The 21,620-nt window shown below is 42.9% G+C and overlaps 1 protein-coding gene across 1 annotated transcript; it reads right to left on the bottom strand.

Moving 5' to 3' along the window:
* Nucleotides 1–7,416: 7,416 nt before the first annotated feature.
* On the bottom strand, nt 7,417–21,417 carry LOC306967296 (m-AAA protease-interacting protein 1, mitochondrial). The gene is made up of 5 exons (XM_079562273.1): nt 20,955–21,417; nt 19,219–19,290; nt 14,305–14,431; nt 9,738–9,882; nt 7,417–7,684 (listed from the first exon to the last, which is right to left on the bottom strand). Exons 1-5 carry the CDS (start codon nt 21,294–21,296, stop codon nt 7,573–7,575), a joined length of 798 nt encoding a protein of 265 aa, XP_079418399.1. The 5' UTR covers nt 21,297–21,417; the 3' UTR covers nt 7,417–7,572.
* Between the last annotated feature and the right edge of the window lie 203 nt (nt 21,418–21,620).

Genomic DNA, 21,620 nt, shown 5'->3' with positions numbered 1-21,620 from the left:
CAGTTTTCCCTGCACTGTTATCCCTTTCACTAAAACATGTACCACAGGGTCTTCTCTCAGGCCAGGACTCTCCTGACAAAGAGATAATGTATCATTGGGACTTTCCGTGTTCATGCAATCTCTCCTGCACATTCAATGCTTTTCGGGCCAGATCTCACCTGGTGCTCCAAATAAATGGGTCAAATAAATGATGTTTTGGATCTGAACAGTGTTCTCTGCTCGAACACCTGACCAGCATGTTTTTGGAGTCAGGGAAACCGGAGTACCCGGAGGAAACCTTGCTTGCTGCTTTCAGTGCTCTGAAGCGGTGCAGCGTCTCCTGGGTTTGTCCCTGTTTCAGAGCGTGGTGTCCTGCACTGGTCAGCTCCTCCACCTCTTGCTTCCTTTTCCTCCTGTAATTAATGTGTTCAGGCCAGTGCTGACAACCTTGACCTCGCAACTCAGACACATCCACAGTGACCGTCCTGGGGTCATTGTCTGCTTTGTGTCTTTCATCATCATACACTCAAGTCCTGCCTTGTGTGGTTCACTTTTCAGCCCACTTGATCAACTGTCATCCACAACCTTTTTACAGCATCTGCAACGATCTTGATGGCATTTGACAGCTAGACATTCAGTCACTCTGGAATCCCCTTGCACAAACCAATATGCTGATAGAAAAGGGTGAAGGGAACACTTGTAAGTCCAGGAAGTTGTGTTCAGCTACAGCTCAAACACCGCCACAGCAGAACTCCTGTAGCTGATGGAGCTGGAAATGCTTTCTCCCAGCCACACAAACTGCAGTTGGTTATTGAAGACCCGTGCTTTTCTTGCAACAGTTGAAGGGCTTGTGAGATCTTGCAGAGCCACATCTGTACCACATTAAATGGGCTGTAAGTGGGCAGGACAGACTCCCGTGGCCAATGGCAATGTTATGTTGAACAACCTTTTTCTTCAAACCAGACTCCGCGACTCGGAAGGGGCGAATTACTCTGAGTTCAGACTGAACCACAGCAGGACCAGCTGTACATCAATCAATCAATCTCTATCAATCAATCAATGGTTTTGTATAGCCCAATATCACTACAGGAGTTGCCTCACAGGGCTGCACCGAACATAAGGCAGCAAAACAGCAATAAATATAAAAATATAAAGTTCAGGCAAATGAAGTATCCAGGCAAACATAATGTTCAAATAAGAGTCAGCAGCAGGTGGCGACGAGCAGCATGGGTGTCCCCTGTCCTTAGACTCTCCAGCACGGCAAGGAAAAACTCAAAACCCACGGGGAAAACAGAGAAACCCTGGGGAGAACCACAGAAGGAGAGATCCACTCCCATGGACGGACAGGCTATAGACCCAGGGCCAATGGGAGTCCCTCAGCAGACGGGCCAAGATCACAGACCGTCCAGTCCTTAGTGTCCAATTCCAGTATGCACCTCTTTTTCCCACAAAGAGAATTTTAGTTTGCATCTTGTTCATGCATCTTGTTGAGTCCAGTCTGAGCATATGATGTATCTTTCAACAACTGGATTCTTAATATGTATTCCATGTGCTGGATAAAGTATTCTCTTGCTACAATTTGCCTGTTCTGATTTAACTCTACATAAAAGTCCTACATTTAATAAGATGCTGTTGGAGAGCTTCAGCCGCTTTGGTGATGAGATAGAAATGTGCACAAGAGGCCAAAAGAGATAATCCCAAAGAGGGATGGTTTCATAGGTCTGCTGAGCACTTTTTCCTCATAGAGACAGTTTTCGAGTTGCATTGGACTAGGCTTGGTATAACTTTTGTCAGCCTGAGGTGATGCTGAACCCTACAGAGTAGCACAGTCCAGAATGACATCTCAACATGTGCCATTGCCAAAAGATTTGTTTCCAGCATACTCTGAAGAGCATGAAGAATGAAGTACCTCCATAAGCAAACAGAATGAGCCTTAACTGACCTCTGGTGAGTGTGTCTGACCAAAACAACAGATACAGACCTCACAAGGATGGCCTGAGGACCATATGTTTTCTCACATCACCAGTGCACTGCACTGTGGAGTGTGGCATTTGCCATAGAACACCACAGTTGTCACGGCACCAAGGATTAACCAATGTCTTACTGTATCTAATCAGCATTCGCAAGTCTGAGGCCTGGACTTTGACCAGAAACTGGAGCTTCTGCTGTTTAGAAGAGTCCTGCTTTAAGTGGTCAAGTTAAAATATCTTGATCTAGTTCATGAGTGAGGGAAGGCAGGATGGAGCATGAGTTTATGGAGAACTCTTCACATGAGACAAGTCGTCCAAACGAATTCACTCACTCCACACTTGATGGTAAGATAAGTTTGTAGTCACAGGTATCCTGGGGTAGACCGACAGAAGTGCAGCTGGTACATCTAACACACACACACACACACACACACACACACACACACACACACACACACACACACACACACACACACACACACACACACTGCTCTCATAGGCAGATGGTATTCTTGACAATCTCCCTCCAGGTACTGACCAGGGGCCTCATTTATAAAGCTCACGTACAGACAAAAGGAGGCCAAAACCTTCCGTACGAACTGTTCTGCGCCAAAGGTGGTATTTATAGAAATCAAACTGAACGTGAAACATTACGCACCGCCACACTAGGTTTGTACCTGTCGTACGCAGTCCACACTTTTCAGAAACGCTGCACAGACGAGGAGAGGCGAGGGAACGTAGCGAGGGGAGGTCACATTGAGGAAATTAAGTTTTGTGCACAATGTTAAACCGCTGAGCTTTCTTCTTTATTTAATCATCACCTTATTCATCAGAACTGTTTGGTAAAAAAAAATATAAGAATTAAACCATAGGCTTTGAGTAAAGTGTTTAAATATTTTGTTCTTATACTTGGAGCGTCACAGATTACGAACAGATTTGTCAAAGAAGTGCACGCTCATGTACGCTCATGCACGGACACTCTCTGCCCCCAGTGTCTCGGTAAAACCCTCTCATTATCGCCTCATTCTTATATTTTATGTTTTATTACCAAACAGTTCTGATGAATAAGGTGATGATTAAATAAAGAAGAAAGCTCAGCGGTTTAACATTGTGCACAAAACTTCTTTTCCTCAATGTGACCTCCCCTCGCTACATTCCCTCGCCTCTCCTCGTCTGTGCAGCGTTTCTGAAAAGTGTGGACTGCGTACGACAGGTACAAACCTAGTGTGGCGGTGCGTAATGTTTCACGTTCAGTTTGATTTCTATAAATACCACCTTTGGCGCAGAACAGTTTGTACGGAAGGTTTTGGCCTCCTTTTGTCTGTACGTGAGCTTTATAAATGAGGCCCAAGTACTATACTAAACTTATGAGATCTGACAAGAATGAGCACCTCAAGTTGAAGCTCTTGATTCACAGGGCAAGCTTCTCAACTATGGTCATGCCTCCTGAGCTCTCAGTAAGATGTCCCCGTTTTTTTTTCCCCCAAAAAAACTGACCGACCCCCTAAGGTCTGTTCACACTAACACCCTTTGACCCAGGTTTTCAACCATCCTTCCATTTTCTTCCAATTTACCCATGGTCAGGTCATGTAGGCAGCAGCCTGAGGTGTTCCCAGGCCAGAGACACATAGTCCCTCCAGTGTGTCCACACCTCAGATGGCTCCTCCCGATGGTAAGGAGCAGCTGCTCTACTCCGAGCTCCTCTCAGGTGACTGAGGAAACTCATTTCAGCCGCCTGTAGTCGCGATCTTGTCCTTTCGGTCATTACCCAGATCTCATGAGCTTGAGGGTGGGAACGTAGATCGATCGGTAAATCGAGAGCTTTGCCCCGACTCAGCTCCCTCTTCACCACAACAGACCGATGCAGCGACCGCATCACTGCTGACGCTGCACCGATCCGTCTGTCGATCTCACGCTCCATCCGTCCCTCACTGAGAACACGACCTCGAGGTACTTGAACTCCTCCACTTGAGGTAAGGACTCCCCACTGACCTGAAGAGGGGAAACCACCTTTTTCCGGTGGAGAACCATGGCCTCAGATGTGGAGGTGCTGATTCTCATCCCGGCCGCTACACACTCGGCTGCAAACCGCCCCAGAGCAGCTGAAGGTCCTGATTTGATGAAGCCAACAGAACAACATCGTCTGTAAACAGCAGAGATGGTTCTCAAACTGGACACTCTCCGGTCCCTGACTGCGCCTAGAAATTCTGTCCATAAAGGTTTTGCCTAAACTTTTTTTATTCATTAATACAGCACATTTCATGTGGCCTGAACAGATTTAATTTGCCTGGGAAGAAAATAAATAAATTACACATCACAACACAAAAAAAAATGCTCAAACACGTTACTATAGCGCATACAAAAAAAAAAACAATTCATGTGCAGATAACTTAAAATAACTTCAGAAAAGCCATCAAAATTGTTTAATCAACTAAATATATGCACTGTGATAGACGACAGCCTATGATTTAGTCCTGGACCAGGCTAAACTGTTGTTTCATGTTGACTCTTCATGTCCTGGTTATAATCCCTCACTATGTTTATACTATTATATTTGTTATAATTAGTAATGAAATAAAACAACTCCATGGGTTTTGTTCGTTGTAAACGTGTGGTTTATGGCAAATCCACCTTCAGTTCAGTTTTTCTACAGCAAATACATTAACAACTAAGTTAGTATCTAGTGTACAACCAATACATATGCTATTTTAGGCAAACCCATGTGGTGTCTACAAAGTCAAAGTGTTGGAATTACCTTAGATTATTGAGATTATAGTCCTCTACATTTAGACTGATGTAGAGAACTACGTATAGTAGTGAAGGCAACATAAGTGCATTGTGTGTGTGTGGCATAGTGTATGATAAATAGCTATAATAAAATATAAAATACATGAACAACTTTTTTGTGAGAATATAAAACTGTTCTCCATAAATGTCATTTCAAGTTGCATTGGGCCTGTCCTGGTCTCAGCTGTTCCAACCTTGAATGACAGATGTAGGCTTATTCTATGGGAGAAACTTCTATGACATTCTTTTACTTCATGGCTCACAGGGAGGCCTTAAGCTGAGGAAGTACTGACATGTTATACATTCCTAAATCCTCTGAGTCTAGAGAGTTTCCCAGTATCAAACATTTGTGTCTGTGATGCTCCTGGAAGAAACAGTGATAAACATAGTAAAACTGTTTTGGCGAAAATGGTGAAAAAATGTCCTCAGGTTTGAGTTTGAGGAGCTATGGTTACCACGGTAATTGTCACATTTGGGCTCAAATGAAACATGACAGTGTCTTATTTACAATGATACCAAATACAATGGTGTAAATCATTATCTAATGGGCTGGAAATGGCCTCAACCAAAATATGGACCAGTGTCAAAAGTGACTTTTTTGACATGGGGGTGGTTCACTTCAACAGCTCAAAACTATGATAAAGCTGTAACTCTGAAAAGGCTATCATACAAAAATATAAACCTCAGACATGGACCTACGTAAAAATCAATAATAGCCTTATCCACCTTTCCGGTACCGATATTTGGTCTGGCTCATGGACTATAGTTTTGCACTTACACTAAGGAGTTAACATCTTATTTCAAGTAAATTGTTATTTTCATATCTCATTCTAAATGCAGTGACATGTTTTTTTGTGTATTTATATTTCAATACAAATATATTTGTTTTAGCAAATATCTTTATATACCTGCTCAAATCATGGGAAATTAAACGAATTGAAGGAAAATGTCCTTATTTCTAGATTAGGCATTGTGGTGTAATTGACCTTTTGCAAAACCCTGCTGCAAAAGTCATTGTCCAATCATACTTCATAGCAACCGCTGCAAACAGACGTCCCCGGATCTCGTCCCGTAGAAACTAATGGAGCGGGGCCCGTTTCTCCCCTTTCAAAGCCGATAAATGAGCTGGAACTGACTTTTGAGCCAAGATGGTTTACGGTTTACTGTTTACCATCCGCCTTGTCGTTTGCCCAGAGTTTCATGAGCCGTCGTTTCTGGACATCGTCACAAAAAAGCTGTTTCTGTTCCTGGAATATCTGTCCCGTTTACTTTCTAATTGCGACGGGAAGTGTTGCTTTGAGCAGAGCCTTGTTTTTATCAGCCGCGGGTGGATTTGTTTTACCATTGTACTGTGATAGAACAGGGGACATTGCGGCTTGAGAATCATAATTAAAATGTTAGTCAGTAGCAGGGGTCTGTGCTGCCTGAGCAGGCGAGCCAACCTAACAATAATGCTCATATTACATCAATAATAGACTAACTATTTTTATTAGTTTATTTAGCAGGGACAGTACACATGAATAAACGTTTCTGTATTAGCTGCAGAGCTATTTTAGAAGAAGAGAATGTATCTGGTACTGCCAGAACATGATGTCCACACGAGGCAGCCCCAGGGATTCTTCCGTTGTCCTGAAGCACACTGGTGCTTTAGCCTCCACTGCATATTGTGACTCATTTAGCCTCAATCGGCACCAAAGTGTCACTAACACTTGGGACTTTTGCGAAAGGTCAATTGTTTTAAATGTGTCTAGTCGTTCGACCAATGGGCGAGGAACGCACTTCTCTTTGGTCCTCATGGCGGGGAGCTGACATTGCTGTAATACCACACTTTGACCTTCCCACACTGCTTAAAAGCCTGGCTCCAAAGAGTTTTATTTTGTTTAAAAATCGCTATGACCCATGTGACAACGCTGGGGTAGGTGAAATATTTTTACTATGCTGTTTTTTGTATATCAGCAGTAAAAAGTGGAAGCTTTTTCAGAGCTCTCTGTGGAGGCTCGTAGCCAGTCTTTAGCAAGAATTACAAAAGTAATGACTTTGCCAAACTTTTTTTTTACTCCATTAGTTCTAAGTATAGTCCAAAACACATTTTCATAGCTGAAATATTGCCCACTCGCTTTGTTCAATTTCATTGTAAATGTCCAAATTCTTCATTCCTCTGTTCAATGGAATGTTTGCTCAGGTTTGTTTGTTTTTTGGCATTAGCAGAAGTATTGCTCCCCATTGTGAAATGTGTTTAAACTCATCCCTGAGAAGAACTGTTAGAAACTCAACAACACTGCATCTTTTTTACACCCCACCCCACTAGGCATTATAAATATTGTATAATTGGTCTGAATGCTTTCATTCGTCTGAAAAGGTGTAGCAGCAAAATGCAAGTTCTAAATCAAACTAATGCGTAGATGGTGATGGATGGTGATGGATGGTGGGCTGCATGAAGGCGTTCTCTGGATCACAAGCCGAGAGACGCTGGTTTTCGTTGGAATTAGACGCAGACTGATACAGTGTAAAGATGAGCAGAGACAATCTGCTCAAAGACCAGCGCCATCTTGAGAGAAGTGTGTGCTGAAAGACACAGGATTGGAGAGAGCATTTCCTTTTTACAGTCCCACAACCAGTTTCCAAAGAGCTTATTGTATATAGAGTAGAGTAGAGTGAAAACGATGTAAATCAGTTTGATAATAACAATTAAAGACATTTATTTGTACAGGCACTTGCACAAGAGCCTTAGTTCAGGGGGAATTGGGATTAAAACCTTTTTTTTAAAACAGAGTGTAGTTGTTCTGAGGTAGAGGACCCAATGTGGGGAAGTTCACTGCAGAATGTCTTTTGGCCCTCAGTGGCTCCTGTGGTCAGTCGGGGCCTGCGGGGCCAGTGTCCAGTGCCAATGCCACACCGTGATGACGGTCCAGTCTGGACGGGCCCCCTCCGTCAGCTCCCGCTTGAACCTGAGGAGCAGAGAAACAAGACCACTAATGCAGAGCTTCAAGCAAGACCTCTCCCTCTGACTGACATTTGTCTTTCAACTGAAATCACAGAACTCACACCTCACAGTGCACACTTGAAAGGCCGTAGGACATAGATGAGATTTCCTGCATTCTGGTGCATTTTAAATGATTCAGATTTTTTGTCAAGAATGGGTTCTGTGATTAAAATAAGAATTGTATATATATTATACGTCATGTCATGACAGTGTAAATACCTGGCAGAAAATGACACTCAGATTTGTCCTTTTAAAGGCCTGTGGTCCTAAACTTTTGATCAGCTGCAAAAACTAAGACTATTTCAGTTTAATTGTTGTTTTCTATAAAAGTTGAAGTGCTTTAGCCTTGATATCAGGAGAGCCTTCCTTGTCCTCTCTTCACATTTACAAATGTTACAAAAAAATTACAAAAATCAACTTGTCTTAATCTTACACACTTAAAGGAATAGGCCACCGTTTTTACATACTGAGATATGTTCTTATCTCACTTTAGTCGTGTTAATATATCCCCGTCTGGTCTTTGTCCGTGCGCTCTGTCAGGCAAACGGAGCACTCCTAAAGACTTCCCCCGCTCACTTCCGTCAATAACCTTTAGGAGTTACTGCGCGGACGTTTTACTCCTCGTATCATTACGCCTCACAATATAGTCCCCCTCTTTATTTGCTTATAAAATCGACATGCTACATTTCTGTGTAAATATACTTCGCATGAAAACACTTCATGTAACTTTATTTAAATAGGGAAGACGTGGAAGAGCTTGGTAGCTTCTATCGTGAGCTTTTTTGGAGCTATATGACATGTGGGAGAGGCTGCGTATGTGCTCCGTTTGCATGACAGAGCGCACGGACAAAGACCAGACGGGGATATATTGACTCGACTAAGGTTAGGTAAGAACATATCTCAGTATGTAAAAACGGTGGCCTATTCCTTTAAAAATCATTAATCTTCCTTAAAAATACAGGTTTTAATTATTCTTTCTGTCCAAGGAAGGAAGCAGCAGCACGTTTCAGACGCATCCAAATGCTAAAAGGATTTAACCATCTCATTTCTATGGCGTGTTGGATGGAAATATCATGATTTTAAAGGAGGTCTATATGGAATTTAAAAATGTTAACATTAAGTATTTTCATCCCCTACATGTTCCAGCCATGTCCTAATGTGTAGAATGAGCTCAGACCTGTTCACCACAACTGCCTCTAAAACCCTGCACTGTCACTCAGAACGGTGTTAACTCAGGTCTGAAGCACCGTCATGCACGAGCTTAATATAGAAACTGCAGTTACGCGCAAGACCTGAGGTGGCAGTAGTGAGTATAAAAATGACCAACTTGCAACTAGTCCCTTTAAAATTAATTTTACATCTTACCTGTCCTATAACAACAACACTAAACCAATTTTACTCCAACAGTTAATTAGTACTTGAATAGTACTTTCCCCAAGTATATATGTGGTGTATATTTAGTAGTTTGGATCAATACTAAAGTGTTATTAATCTTAAACAAATATTTTAGCTAGTCTATGGTTCAAAATAATATAGGATAATGTCTCCTGTGCTTTTGTGGCGAAGAGGGAAAGTCCTAGAGTGAAGCTCACAATTAAAAATGCAATAAAGTGGCTCATAAATGCTATTTGAATCACACTCGGAGTTAGAAAGTGTTGCAGTGCTCCTTTAACCCCTCGCAGAACAAAGCACTGTGTGTTCTGACGCCAAGTCCTAATTACTCTGGTTTCTACCTTTTCATTGTGGTTTGGATCAGGAAACAGCTTTTAGTGAGCGCAGCTGGCACCGGCTCAGTGGATTTAACAGGAATTGTGTAAATAGTCTTAGCAATAACTTTAGATGATTCTCTCTCTCCGATTCAGAATCTCACTATCACGGGGGACCTATTGTACATGTTAGCAGAACAGCCAGCACTGAGACCTCGGGGATTTTGAGAGATATTATGGCCTTTTACGATGTAGATATTGCAATACTAATATAGCATTAAGAAATGTTGCAGTGGTACTGTGAGTACTTACTCATATACAGCTGTAGCCACTTTCTCCTGTGGGCCGCCATCTTGCCGGGGGGCCACCCTGAAGATGCGGGTGGCCTCTGGGTCCTCGGGGCCCTCCAGCGTGGTTAGGAACCAGAAGCGCATGACGATGGAGCAGAACTTCCTCCCTGCCACACAAAGGACACAGTCTACATCAGGGAGTGCAGTTAGTGCAGCAGCGCAGGAGCTCGGGGTGCGGGGCCCCTGAGCGGCCCAGAGAGGCATCAGCACTAAGATGACACTGTTAGAGGATAACATTAAATCACTATTTATCACACTGGGTCAGGCTGTACAGTCTCTGTTGTAGCCTCGACTGTAGTGCTCAGACTCTTGTGTATCAGTCTGACGCTCTGAGAGGGGATTATCCCTCTTCTGTGGAAGCACAGACAAGTAGGACTAGCACAATGTCTCCAGTTCATGTCTCCAGGTCCCGCACCGATGGTAAATAAACTTGTCCTGTATAAGACATCCAGACTGCTGCCTGTTTTTCATCTATCCTCTCGGACGCCATTGTTAATTCTCTAACAGACACTGGCATATTTATTTTACCTAATGGATCGATGCTTCTACCTGCGTATTTCACTTCTGCTTCACTTGGCCAAAACCCTACGCCAAACGTTGGTTGTTTTGAAATTCCAGACATTTTGGGGAAATTTAGAAATTACTTACAGGGTTCCCATTCTTCACTTGTTAATATTGCCCAGGTAATTTCCTGAATTTTCCAGGGCATTTATAAGCACACAAATACATAATCATGGTCGACGAATACACCCACCCCACCCCACTCACCAGTGCTCTTTATACTGGACACACTGTATAAAGGAGGGGTTTTGCTGCTGCTTTAAAAGTGTGGGAATTTGAAAGACTTCATTAGATGCTTCATTAGCGTGTGTGGTCTGTAATATAACACAGAAGCTTACATGATCTGTGAACTAGAGCATTGATTCTGGAAGCGTAGGTCGCGGGTCAGGCGCAACTCAGCCCAATGCCTGGTCAACCCGGTTTGGTGAGCTTTTCCATAGCTGACCTCTGGCTGTGGCCGAAGCGCTAACCCGTGACTGATGTGACATGAACAGACTCTGGCCTCTGATTGGCCAACGAGAGAGAGGACAGCCCTCACTATTGACACACAGGTCATAAAGATTCAATATTGCACAACATCATACCACTGTTGTAAAAGGGGATTATGCCTATATTAGCATTTAGCCTCTGCTAGCACAACTTTAGCTGGTGTTGGCATAACATCTGCAAGTTGCCTAAACCGCCATAGTTCGTATTTTTGCGGTTTCTTTTCTGTTTTATTTTCCTTGGCCCCTCTGAATGATTCCATAGCCCCCACCAGAAGGCAACATTTGTTCTCATCGTGGCTTTCAAAACTTTAATGACGATCCATAGAATATGCTCCTCTGCGGCTGTGCCGTGTAGTGGAAACAAAAGTGTGTTCTGGTGAGAGTCGATACGTAGATGGTGGCGTGCGTGGTAGAGTCATGGTATGTGGAATAGTGGCTTTTGTGTCTCACTATTAACCTGTACAATTCACATTTTAATCTCCAGTCTGTTCCCAAAGAAAGTTTATTCGGAGTGATGTGCATCTAAGGCAATCTCCCTCCCTCGCTCCACCCACCCTCGCTCACCCACTCTCTCTCCCTTGCTCGCCCACTTTCTCCCCCTCGCTCCACCCGCACTCGCTCGCCCACTCTCTCCCCCTCGCTCTCCCGTCTCTAAAGTACAGCACTGATGCTCCAGTCAAAGCTACTGCTGTCAGTAGCTTTTTATTTTGCTTGTCAGTTTGAAGCTCAGAACCTGGAGAATTGAATCGCTGTTAGTTAGCATGCTATTGCTAAAAGCTACTAATCAAGGCTGGGTAAGAATGATAGATATACCTAAAGTAGCCTAAAAAAGTAAAATTGGACACCGTGTTCGTATTGTGGTTTATGAAATGCTGTTAAAGAATAACTTATATAGTATATTTTTAATGCACAAGTTGTAATGATCAGATCACTTTATGTGACTTTTTTATATTAATATAAAATAGCCTGTCCCAAGGATAGTGTAAAAACACCAGTGATCCTTGTTAAGGATCCATTAGTTTAGATTAGATTAGATTAGATTATCCTTTAGTTTATTAATAGATATAATTGATCTGTAACATCATGACAAGAAAAGATCAGACTTTATTGATCTAACTCTGGAGATAAGAGGATCATTCACTTTTTAACACTGAGAAAGACACTTTTAAGAAAGTCTAAATATTGGATATCGGCAGGTACTCAAAACTCCATTATCGGTATCAGAAGCAAAAAGGCTGGATTGGTGCATTTCAACCAAACAGTTGTATTTTGGTCTCATCTGACCACATGACTTTCTCCCATGTTTCCTCTGGATCATCCAGATGGTCATTGGCAAACTTCAGATGGGCCGGGACATGTGCTGACTTGAGCAGGGGAACCTTCCACACATTGCATGATTTTAGACCATGACGGCGAAGTGTTCCACCAACAGTAACCTTTGAAACTGTGGTCTCAGCTCTCTTCAGGTCATTGACCAGCTCCTCCCATGTAGTCCTGGGCTGATTCCTCAACGTTCTTATCATCAGTGATAGCCCACGAGGGCAGATCTTTTTTTTTTTTTGAGATCTTACATGGTGCCCCAGTCCGAGCGAGACTGAAAGTCATCTTTAGCCTCTTCCATTTTCTAACAATTGCTCCAACAGTTGATCTACTTTCACCAATTTGTTTGGCAATTGCCCTGTAGCCCGTTCCAGCCTTGTGGAGGGCAACTATTTAGTCTCTGATGTCTTTTGACAGCTCTTTGGTCTTGCTCGTGGTAGTAGTTGGAGTCTGACTGACCGTGGGGTGGACAGGTGTCTTTATTGAGTGCTACTAATCTAGATGAATAAGTGGACTTTTTAAAAGGCAGAGGAACATGTCTTTGAGAGCCACAATTCTTGCTGATTGGCAGGTGTTCATATATTTACAGTGGTATGCAAACGTATGGGCACCCCTTTAACTTTTCAACATTTTGCCATAGTATGGACCATAAACATAAATATATTTAACTGAAATTTTATGTGAAAGACACATACTAAGTGACACACAATCATGAAGTGAAATGAAAGTTATACATGATTTAGATTTTTTTTTGTAAATAAAAAACTGAAAAGTGGGATGTGCATAAGTACCGGCCCCCCTTTCCTTTTAGTGCAACCAACTGCCTTCAGAAGTTTCCTGATGATTTCTGAGTGATCACATGTTGACCTAATGACTAAATCGAGTCTGCCTGTGTGTTTCTAATGTCAGTTCAAATACAGCTGCTCTGTGATGGTCTCAGAGGTCTGTTAGAGACTATTGTGGAGCAGAAGCATCATGAAGTCCAAGAACACACCAGACAGGTCCAGGATAAGGTTATTGAGAAGTATAAAGCTGGGTTAGCTTATAAAAAGATTTCCAGAGCTTTGAACATCTCTCAAAGTTCCAGGAGTTCCAGTCTTGTTCTTCAGCCCTCCAGTCCTGCAGAGGCTTGTTTCACCAGAAGCCTTGTTCCCCAGCCATCCTCCTAAACTTACTGACCGAACAAGGACAGCACTGACCACAGCTGTTACCAAGAAGCCTATGATGACCCTGGATGAACTGCAGAGAGCTACAGCTCAGGTGGGGGAAACTGCCCAAAGAACAACTATTAGTCGTACACTGCACAAATCTGGCCTTTATGGCAGAGTGGCTTTTTTTTAAAGAAAACCATAAGAAGTCACGTTTTCTGTTTGCCAGAAGCAAACAGAAAACGTGACCTCTTATGTTTTTCTTTTTTTTTTTAAATGGCTTGTTCTAAAGCAATTGGTTGCACTAAAAGGAAAAGGGGGCCAATACTTTTGCACATCACACTTTTCACGTTTTTTTATTTATAAAAAATATCTAAATCATGTATAAATTACATTTCACTTCACGATTGAGTGTCACTTAGTGTGTGTCTTTCACATAAAACTTAAATATATTTATGTTTATGGTCCATAGTATGGCAAAATGTCGAAAAGCTAAAGGGGTGCCCATACTTTTGCATACCACTGTATGTGCACCAACAAAATACAAATAAATTATTTAAAAATCATGCAATGTGATTAATTGTTTTTTTTTCTGTCTCTTAGAGTGGAAATGCACCTATGTAATTTTCAGACCCCTCCATAATTGCTGAGTGGGAGAAACTGCAATCGCAGAGTGTTCAAATACTTATGTTCCTCACTGTATTTAACTGTATTAAGTTTTAATTACTTGTTGTACTCAGCCTAAATAAAAACAAAAGGGAACAAAAAAGAGAGATCACAAAAAAAAATAGAAATGGGTCACTGTGCGACAGTGGTCCAAGACACAGCTGAATCACCTACTTTTATTACTTTAATTATTGTTGGGAGAAATATTTTTGAATCTTTTACAGGTCATTTAAATGTTTTTCTCATTTTCCATGTGTTTTCCAAGACTCGTGGGAACTCTGTTCCAGACTTTATTCACGCCATCTTAATGAACATTAACCAAGTATGATGATTACCACGTACTCACCGTGTCCATCGAACACCACAGTGACGTCCTCTGGCAGCTGGAAGATGATGTCATCAGTGGTGACGGACAGTCTCTCCATCTGAGCTCGGGACAGAGCCTTGGTCCTGTTTTCTACATACTCCATCACCTGCAGTACACACAAGATACTCTATCACCTGCAGTACACACAAGATACTCTATCATCTGCAGTACACACAAGATACTCCATCACCTGCAGTACACACAAGATACTCCATCACCTGCAGTACACACAAGATACTCCATCATCTGCAGTACACACAAGATACTCTATCACCTGCAGTACACACAAGATACTCCATCACCTGCAGTACACACAAGATACTCCATCACCTGCAGTACCCACAAGATACTCCATCACCTGCAGTACACACAAGATACTCCATCACCTGCAGTACACACAAGATACTCCATCACCTGCAGTACACACAAGATACTCCATCACCTGCAGTACACACAAGATACTCCATCACCTGCAGTACACACAAGATACTCCATCATCTGCAGTACACACAAGATACTCCATCATCTGCAGTACCCACAAGATACTCCATCATCTGCAGTACACACAAGATACTCCATCACCTGCAGTACACACAAGATACTCCATCACCTGCAGTACACACAAGATACTCCATCACCTGCAGTACACACAAGATACTCCATCACCTGCAGTACACACAAGATACTCCATCACCTGCAGTACACACAAGATACTCCATCACCTGCAGTACACACAAGATACTCTATCACCTGCAGTACACACAAGATACTCTATCACCTGCAGTACACACAAGATACTCCATCACCTGCAGTACACAAAAGATACTCCATCACCTGCAGTACACAAAAGATACTCCATCACCTGCAGTACACACAAGATACTCCATCACCTGCAGTACACACAAGATACTCCATCACCTGCAGTACACACAAGATACTCCATCACCTGCAGTACACACAAGATACTCCATCACCTGCAGTACACAAAAGATACTCCATCACCTGCAGTACACACAAGATACTCTATCACCTGCAGTACACACAAGATACTCTATCACCTGCAGTACCCACAAGATACTCTATCACCTGCAGTACACACAAGATACTCTATCACCTGCAGTACTCACAAGATACTCCATCACCTGCAGTACACACAAGATACTCTATCACCTGCAGTACTCACAAGATACTCCATCACCTGCAGTACACACAAGATACTCTATCACCTGCAGTACACACAAGATACTCCATCACCTGCAGTACACACAAGATACTCCATCATCTGCAGTACACACAAGATACTCCATCACCTGCAGTACACACAAGATACTCCATCACCTGCAGTACACACAAGATACTCCATCATCTGCAGTACACACAAGATACTCCATCACCTGCAGTACACACAAGATACTCCATCATCTGCAGTACACACAAGATACTCCATCACCTGCAGTACACACAAGATACTCCATCATCTGCAGTACACACAAGATACTCCATCACCTGCAGTACCCACAAGATACTCCATCACCTGCAGTACACACAAGATACTCCATCACCTGCAGTACCCACAAGATACTCCATCACCTGCAGTACCCACAAGATACTCCATCACCTGCAGTACACACAAGATACTCCATCACCTGCAGTACACAGGTGATGGAGTATCTTGTGTACTTGTGTGTACTCCATGGAGTATTTGTGTGTACTCCATCACCTGCAGTACACACAAGTACAGTACAAACCACGGCACAGATGCCTTTCTCCTGGGCCAAAGCAAAAAGAGGCAAAAGTGGGCGGGGCGGAACAAGGTGAATACCGGTAGTACAATTAAGTTTAACCTTGACCTTTTCTCAAAGAAATGTGTGGATCTCTGTCTGCTGAAGACTTTAGTGATGTTGTGATATATTGTGGCTTCTTGCCATATGGATATTGCATCACAGAATATCGCGCTACGATATTTTTTGCAATATACAGGTGCTCGTCACATAATTAGAATATAATGAAAAAGTTGATTTAAAGGGACTATACGGAGTTTAAACATGTTAAAACTAATTATTTTCCTCCCCTACATGTTCCACCATGTCCTCATGTGTAGAATGAGCTCAGACCTGTTCACCACAACTGCCTCTAAAATCCTGCACTGTCACTCAGAAAGCTGTTAGTTCGGGTCCGAAGTGCCGTCATGCACGAGCTTAATATAGAAGCTGCAGTTACGCATAAGACCTGAGGTGGCAGTAGTGAGCATAAAATTACTAACTTGCATCTAGCCCCTTTAAATTCGGTAATTCCATTCAAAAAGTGAAACTTGAACATGAACATTTTGAATGGAATTATGGAAATAAATAAACTTTTCCTTTTAGGCCGTGGTCCCAGCCCAGACTTGAATAGAAGCGTCCTATGTTGAACCATGACTTATCTTATCATTACAGCTCGGTCACAGTACTCAGTTTCTCAGGTATTTAGTCTACACAGTACTCCCGATGGTTTCTACTTAAAGAGGGTGTATTATGCTTTTTTCAGCCACATAGCACCAGTCTATATCACACTACAATGATGACGAAACCTTCTGCTGGTCTGTCAATGCAGTAAATTAGAATAACTGCCTTGTATAAAATGTCTCTCTCAAAATGGCGGTAGCAAATGACTTGAAATAGGCCTCTGTCTCTTTAAGAACCTCTGACCCTTTCCGACACGCCCCCTCCACACCGCTGTCTGTGGCATCACAACAACACTGCGCTCGTCGTCTCAACAGTATTGAAACTACGATCGGTGCATTTTAATTTTTATTGTTGGAAAGGAGCTACTGTTTATCACTTTGTGAACAATGGCCACACAGGATATTATTTGGAGACGAACCTTCCACACCGGACGCTTGGAAGAGGCTCTTGCCTGAAAAATAACTGCTGTTTGGAGGCTCTCTCTTTGCATCTGCCATGCCCTATGGATCTCTAACTATACTCCCATGGACAACACCAGGATCTGCAGGAGCCCATACGATTCAAAGACGGACATTATCTGTGCAGGTGGACAATGGTTTTTCGAGGTTACCCGTTAGCTTGTTATAATCGACTACAGCTCATTGTTGATGAAAAGTCTGCAATAAACCACACATGTGTAAAGCCAGGCTCATTGTGTGATCATCGTAAAGGCTGCTTCGAGTAGTTGCTGCTTTATTGACGTTATTTGTGCATAATAGGCTGCCTGTTTTCAATGAACGTTGTGAAGGTGAAGGTTGTTAGCTTGGCGCGGCTAATAGTGCCTTAGCTCCGGGAGAAAACCACTCGGCTACGACTCACTGTAGATGAAATGTGAGCAATAAACTACACAATCAACAAGCCAGGCTCAGTGTGTCATCATCATAAAGGCTGCTTCAGGCAGTTGCCTGTTTTAGTGACGTTTTCAATGCATAATATGCTGCTTGTATTCAGTGAATTTTCCCGTTAGCTTGACGTGGCTAGCTTGTTAGCTCCGGGAGAAAGCCACTCGTCTATGACCCATTGTAGATGAAATGTGAGCAATAAACGTCCAAATCAACAAGCCTGGCTCCGTGTGTGATCATTGTTAAACGGTTCTTTATGTGTGTGGTGGTTTTATTGACTTTATGTGTGCGTATCTCTCGTTTTCACGTGATGACTCGAGGTTTAGCTTAGCATTAGCTTTCTCCGGAGGCTCTGGGCATCACCAAGGCCCAGCGCAGAACCAGCCGCTGAAATAAGCGTTCTTGTCACCGGTTTTAATCCTGGGTGTTTCGGTAACAGAAACACTGATGTGTGTCTTTGTAAAGTCTGCTGTGGCTCCGTTTCACAACACATGAAGCTAATCCTCCATGATGACTCTGTTTATATCTTAGGGCTAGACACTGCGGGGATGGGGTTCTGCTGAGGGGCAGTGGTTGGTTACTCGGCTGGTGACGAAAGGTCGGAGGCGTATCCTGGAGGTCGAGGGCGTTTCCTGAAGGAATCAGGCGTTTCTCCCTAAAATGGCCGCCATCAGAGTTTTTACAGATTACTCGAAAATACGTGAATGTGCCAAGGCAACACTTCAGGCATGGTTTTAATGAGGGAATGACTTAATAACATGATGTAAAGCTTGAAAAAGTCGATTTTGCATAATACCCCCCCTTTAATAATGAACTTAAGTTGTTGTTGGCAGAGCCCACCCGATGCACACACTGGATATACATTCCTGAAGGAACAACAGAACGGTGACAAAACGTTTTGTGAGCCTTGGTAAGAACAATGTGGACAAATACTGCTGTCTGGTGGGGTTTATGGAATTATTCAGAGGTGACAAGGCAAATACTAGAGGAAAGAAACAGCTAAAAGACAACTATGAAGGTAAGGTACATGCTAATGTTGTGCTAACAGCAGCTAAAGTAGTGCTAACAGCGGCTAAATGCCATCATCAGCAGTGGTACCTGATGTACCGTATTTTCTGGACTATAAGTCGCACTTTTTTTCAAAGTAGTCTTATACCCCGGAGCAACTAATATGTGTTTTTTTTTATTTTTTTTTATTCCAATATATAATTTCACATGCCACTAGAGAGCACTGCAGGCTAATCGAGCAGCAGAAAGAAAGTTAGGAGTAAGCGAGAAGCGGAGGATACAAAACAAGAAGAAGAAAACAAAACAAAGCTAATCACAGGCTAAAAGCTCGAGCCACAGCAAGAGAGACAACTTTGCAAATGAGAGATTGAAAATCATGCTGTTTGGAGAGGTTTGTTTAATTTTGAGATTTAAACTTGTAATTTCGAAATATAAACTCGTAGTAAGAGTTTAAAAGTCGTAATTTCGAGATTTAAACATGGTAATTTCACACCACACCACTGTACATTCAAATAGTGAACACTGTAAACACTGATCTGTGTAGTGCAGTGTAGTGTTACCTCATCAGAGACCAGCCCCTTGAGTCTGTGGAAGCGGCCCGTGGACATCAGGCGGGACACTTGCACCAGCGCCTGAGACAGAGACGAACAAGCAACAGTTTGAAACAATACAAAACTCCTCCTGCAGTCCCAGATCCGGCTCATGACGGGCCTCTGCATTTTCAGCCCATTCCAAATAGACTTTCATGAAGTTAAGCCCAACATTTGCCTGTGACTGTAAGCCAGATGATTCAGTCTGAACATGGAAGGAACTGCTGTGTGACTGTGGAGATTTCAAACACCTGCCCACTGATCTTTGTTTAAGGTGAATCGTTGATTTTCATGAGGAGGAAATCCAGCACCTTCCATTAGTTGGACTCGCCGCTGATCCCTGGTCTCATGAGCGTCTGCACCGGAGCCTCAGCTCAGCCTGTGTGCTCCCCAAAAGTTCAAGTCCTGCTTCTAATTTCAGAGGGCTAGACTGTAGAACACTGGACTAAAACTGCAGACGGCATCATTTTATTTTACACTACCTTTGATACATTGTACCAAACTAAATAAAGCACAATATAACTTGTACCTATGGGTTAGATACACAATGGAATAACTTGCATTAGTACTTCGTAGGTACATAATGTAATAGGACATGGGAACCTTAGGGTTAAGATTAGGGTTAGAGTTATTATATTACATTATGTACCTACAAACTACCAATACATATTATTCATTGTGTATCCAACCCATAGGTACACGTTATTACACATTGTTACAAAGCACATTACAGTGTACTAAATTCAGTTAGTTACAATGTATCAAGGGTAGTGTAAAATAAAGTGTCACCCTGCAGACTAACATGAACATCTTTGACAGAGCCTCAAACAGTGGCTAAAGTCAGGCTGCAGTTAGCTCGATTATTGAAAAAATAATAATCCCGATTATTTTTGTCATAATTGAAATCACGATTATTCAAACGATTATTTGTTCCCCATAAAAAAGGTCTTTATTTTATTCATATATTTATTAATAAACTATGCTGAATATTTTCTGTTTTCTGAACAGTCATAAAAGTACAAATGATTTCAAGTTTGCCTCGATTAAGGAGAGGTCTCTGTTTCATACCTGCCCCCTGCTGGCCGGCCCTCACACCTGCACAAGCAAACTGAGCAGCACTGTTTGTTTTTATGTCAGGCAAAAGCATGAGCCATGGCACGTGAAATGCGAAGGGGAAATAATCCCAGTGCTATGAAATATTCAAGTCTGCTTTGCAAAAAAAAAAAAAAGTGATTTTTTTTTTTCGATTATGCTAATTTTGCAGTCGTTTACTGGAATAATCGAAATTGTAATCGAATTTCGATTAATTGCACAGCCCTAGCTGCAGTCGTTCAAATCACAGTGGAGGAATAACTATGATACTTTTGGACAATTTAAATGACATTGTAGTAATCGCAGTGGACGAGTGAGAGCCTCCACAAACATACAGCAATAGTTGTTCAAAGGCAGGCTGTTACAATAGTGACTGTATCAATAAATAACACATATAACACATTTTTGGCCTCAACATTGATCGTTTACTCATTTATTTGCATGTATTCCCCATTTTTCCAATGCTATACTTTATTTTTTACCCAAAGTAAGTGCTTTATTGTATTTCAAGTTAATTGTGGGATATTTTCGTAAAGTAAGTCCTTTTTACGCGTTAGGTCTTGGGGAATATCGTGTGTCGCCACATTCTCCTGCCTCTGAAGGATTCTCCTCACCTGCTTGGCCCCTGAGTGGAACTCCTCTGAGGCCAGGTCCACCTCGAAGTACAGGTCGACCAGGAGGATGATGAGCCTGCAGCGGAGCCAGGTGAGCGGGTCCGGGCTGCCCACAGCCGACACTGCGGACAGGTCTCTCCCATCTCTCCCCGGGCCGGAGCAGAGCATCCTGGAGCCGCTGTGAGTGTGACCCACCCCCCAGCAGCCCGGTGCCCCGCTCGGCCGCTGCGTCGGAGCGGCTGCAGCCTGGCCCTTCTCCCGCCGGGCAGAGAGAGCTCCAGGCCGGGCGGTAGCAGCGAGGCTCAGGGCGGCCAGCCCCCGCAGGCTCCGGGCCCGCTGCATGGAGGGACAGAGGCTCGGGGTCTTCGCTGTGTCCTGAGCTGATGGGCCGGTGTGTCCACTTTACGCAACTCACCCCATGCTGCACCCACAATGCACCGGGACAGGAAGTAAACACATGTCGGCCCTTTCTTCTTCTTCTTCTTCTTAGGGATTATTCCGGCGGTTTGCAACCAAATGCATTACCGCCACCTACTGGTCCAGAGGATGGGCCAGACAGTAAATTCACACTAATCACTAGTGTGGTCCCAACGAGGGAAATGAAATAGAATGAAATGAAATGAAATGAAATGAAATGAAAAAATAAATAAATAAATAAATAAATAA

The sequence above is a fragment of the Gobius niger genome (genome assembly GCF_951799975.1).
Source record: "Gobius niger genome assembly, chromosome: 8".
Taxonomy (NCBI): Eukaryota; Metazoa; Chordata; class Actinopteri; order Gobiiformes; family Gobiidae; genus Gobius; species Gobius niger.
The sequence above is the reverse complement of the archived record's forward strand: the minus strand, read 5'-3'. Positions and strand labels throughout refer to the sequence as shown.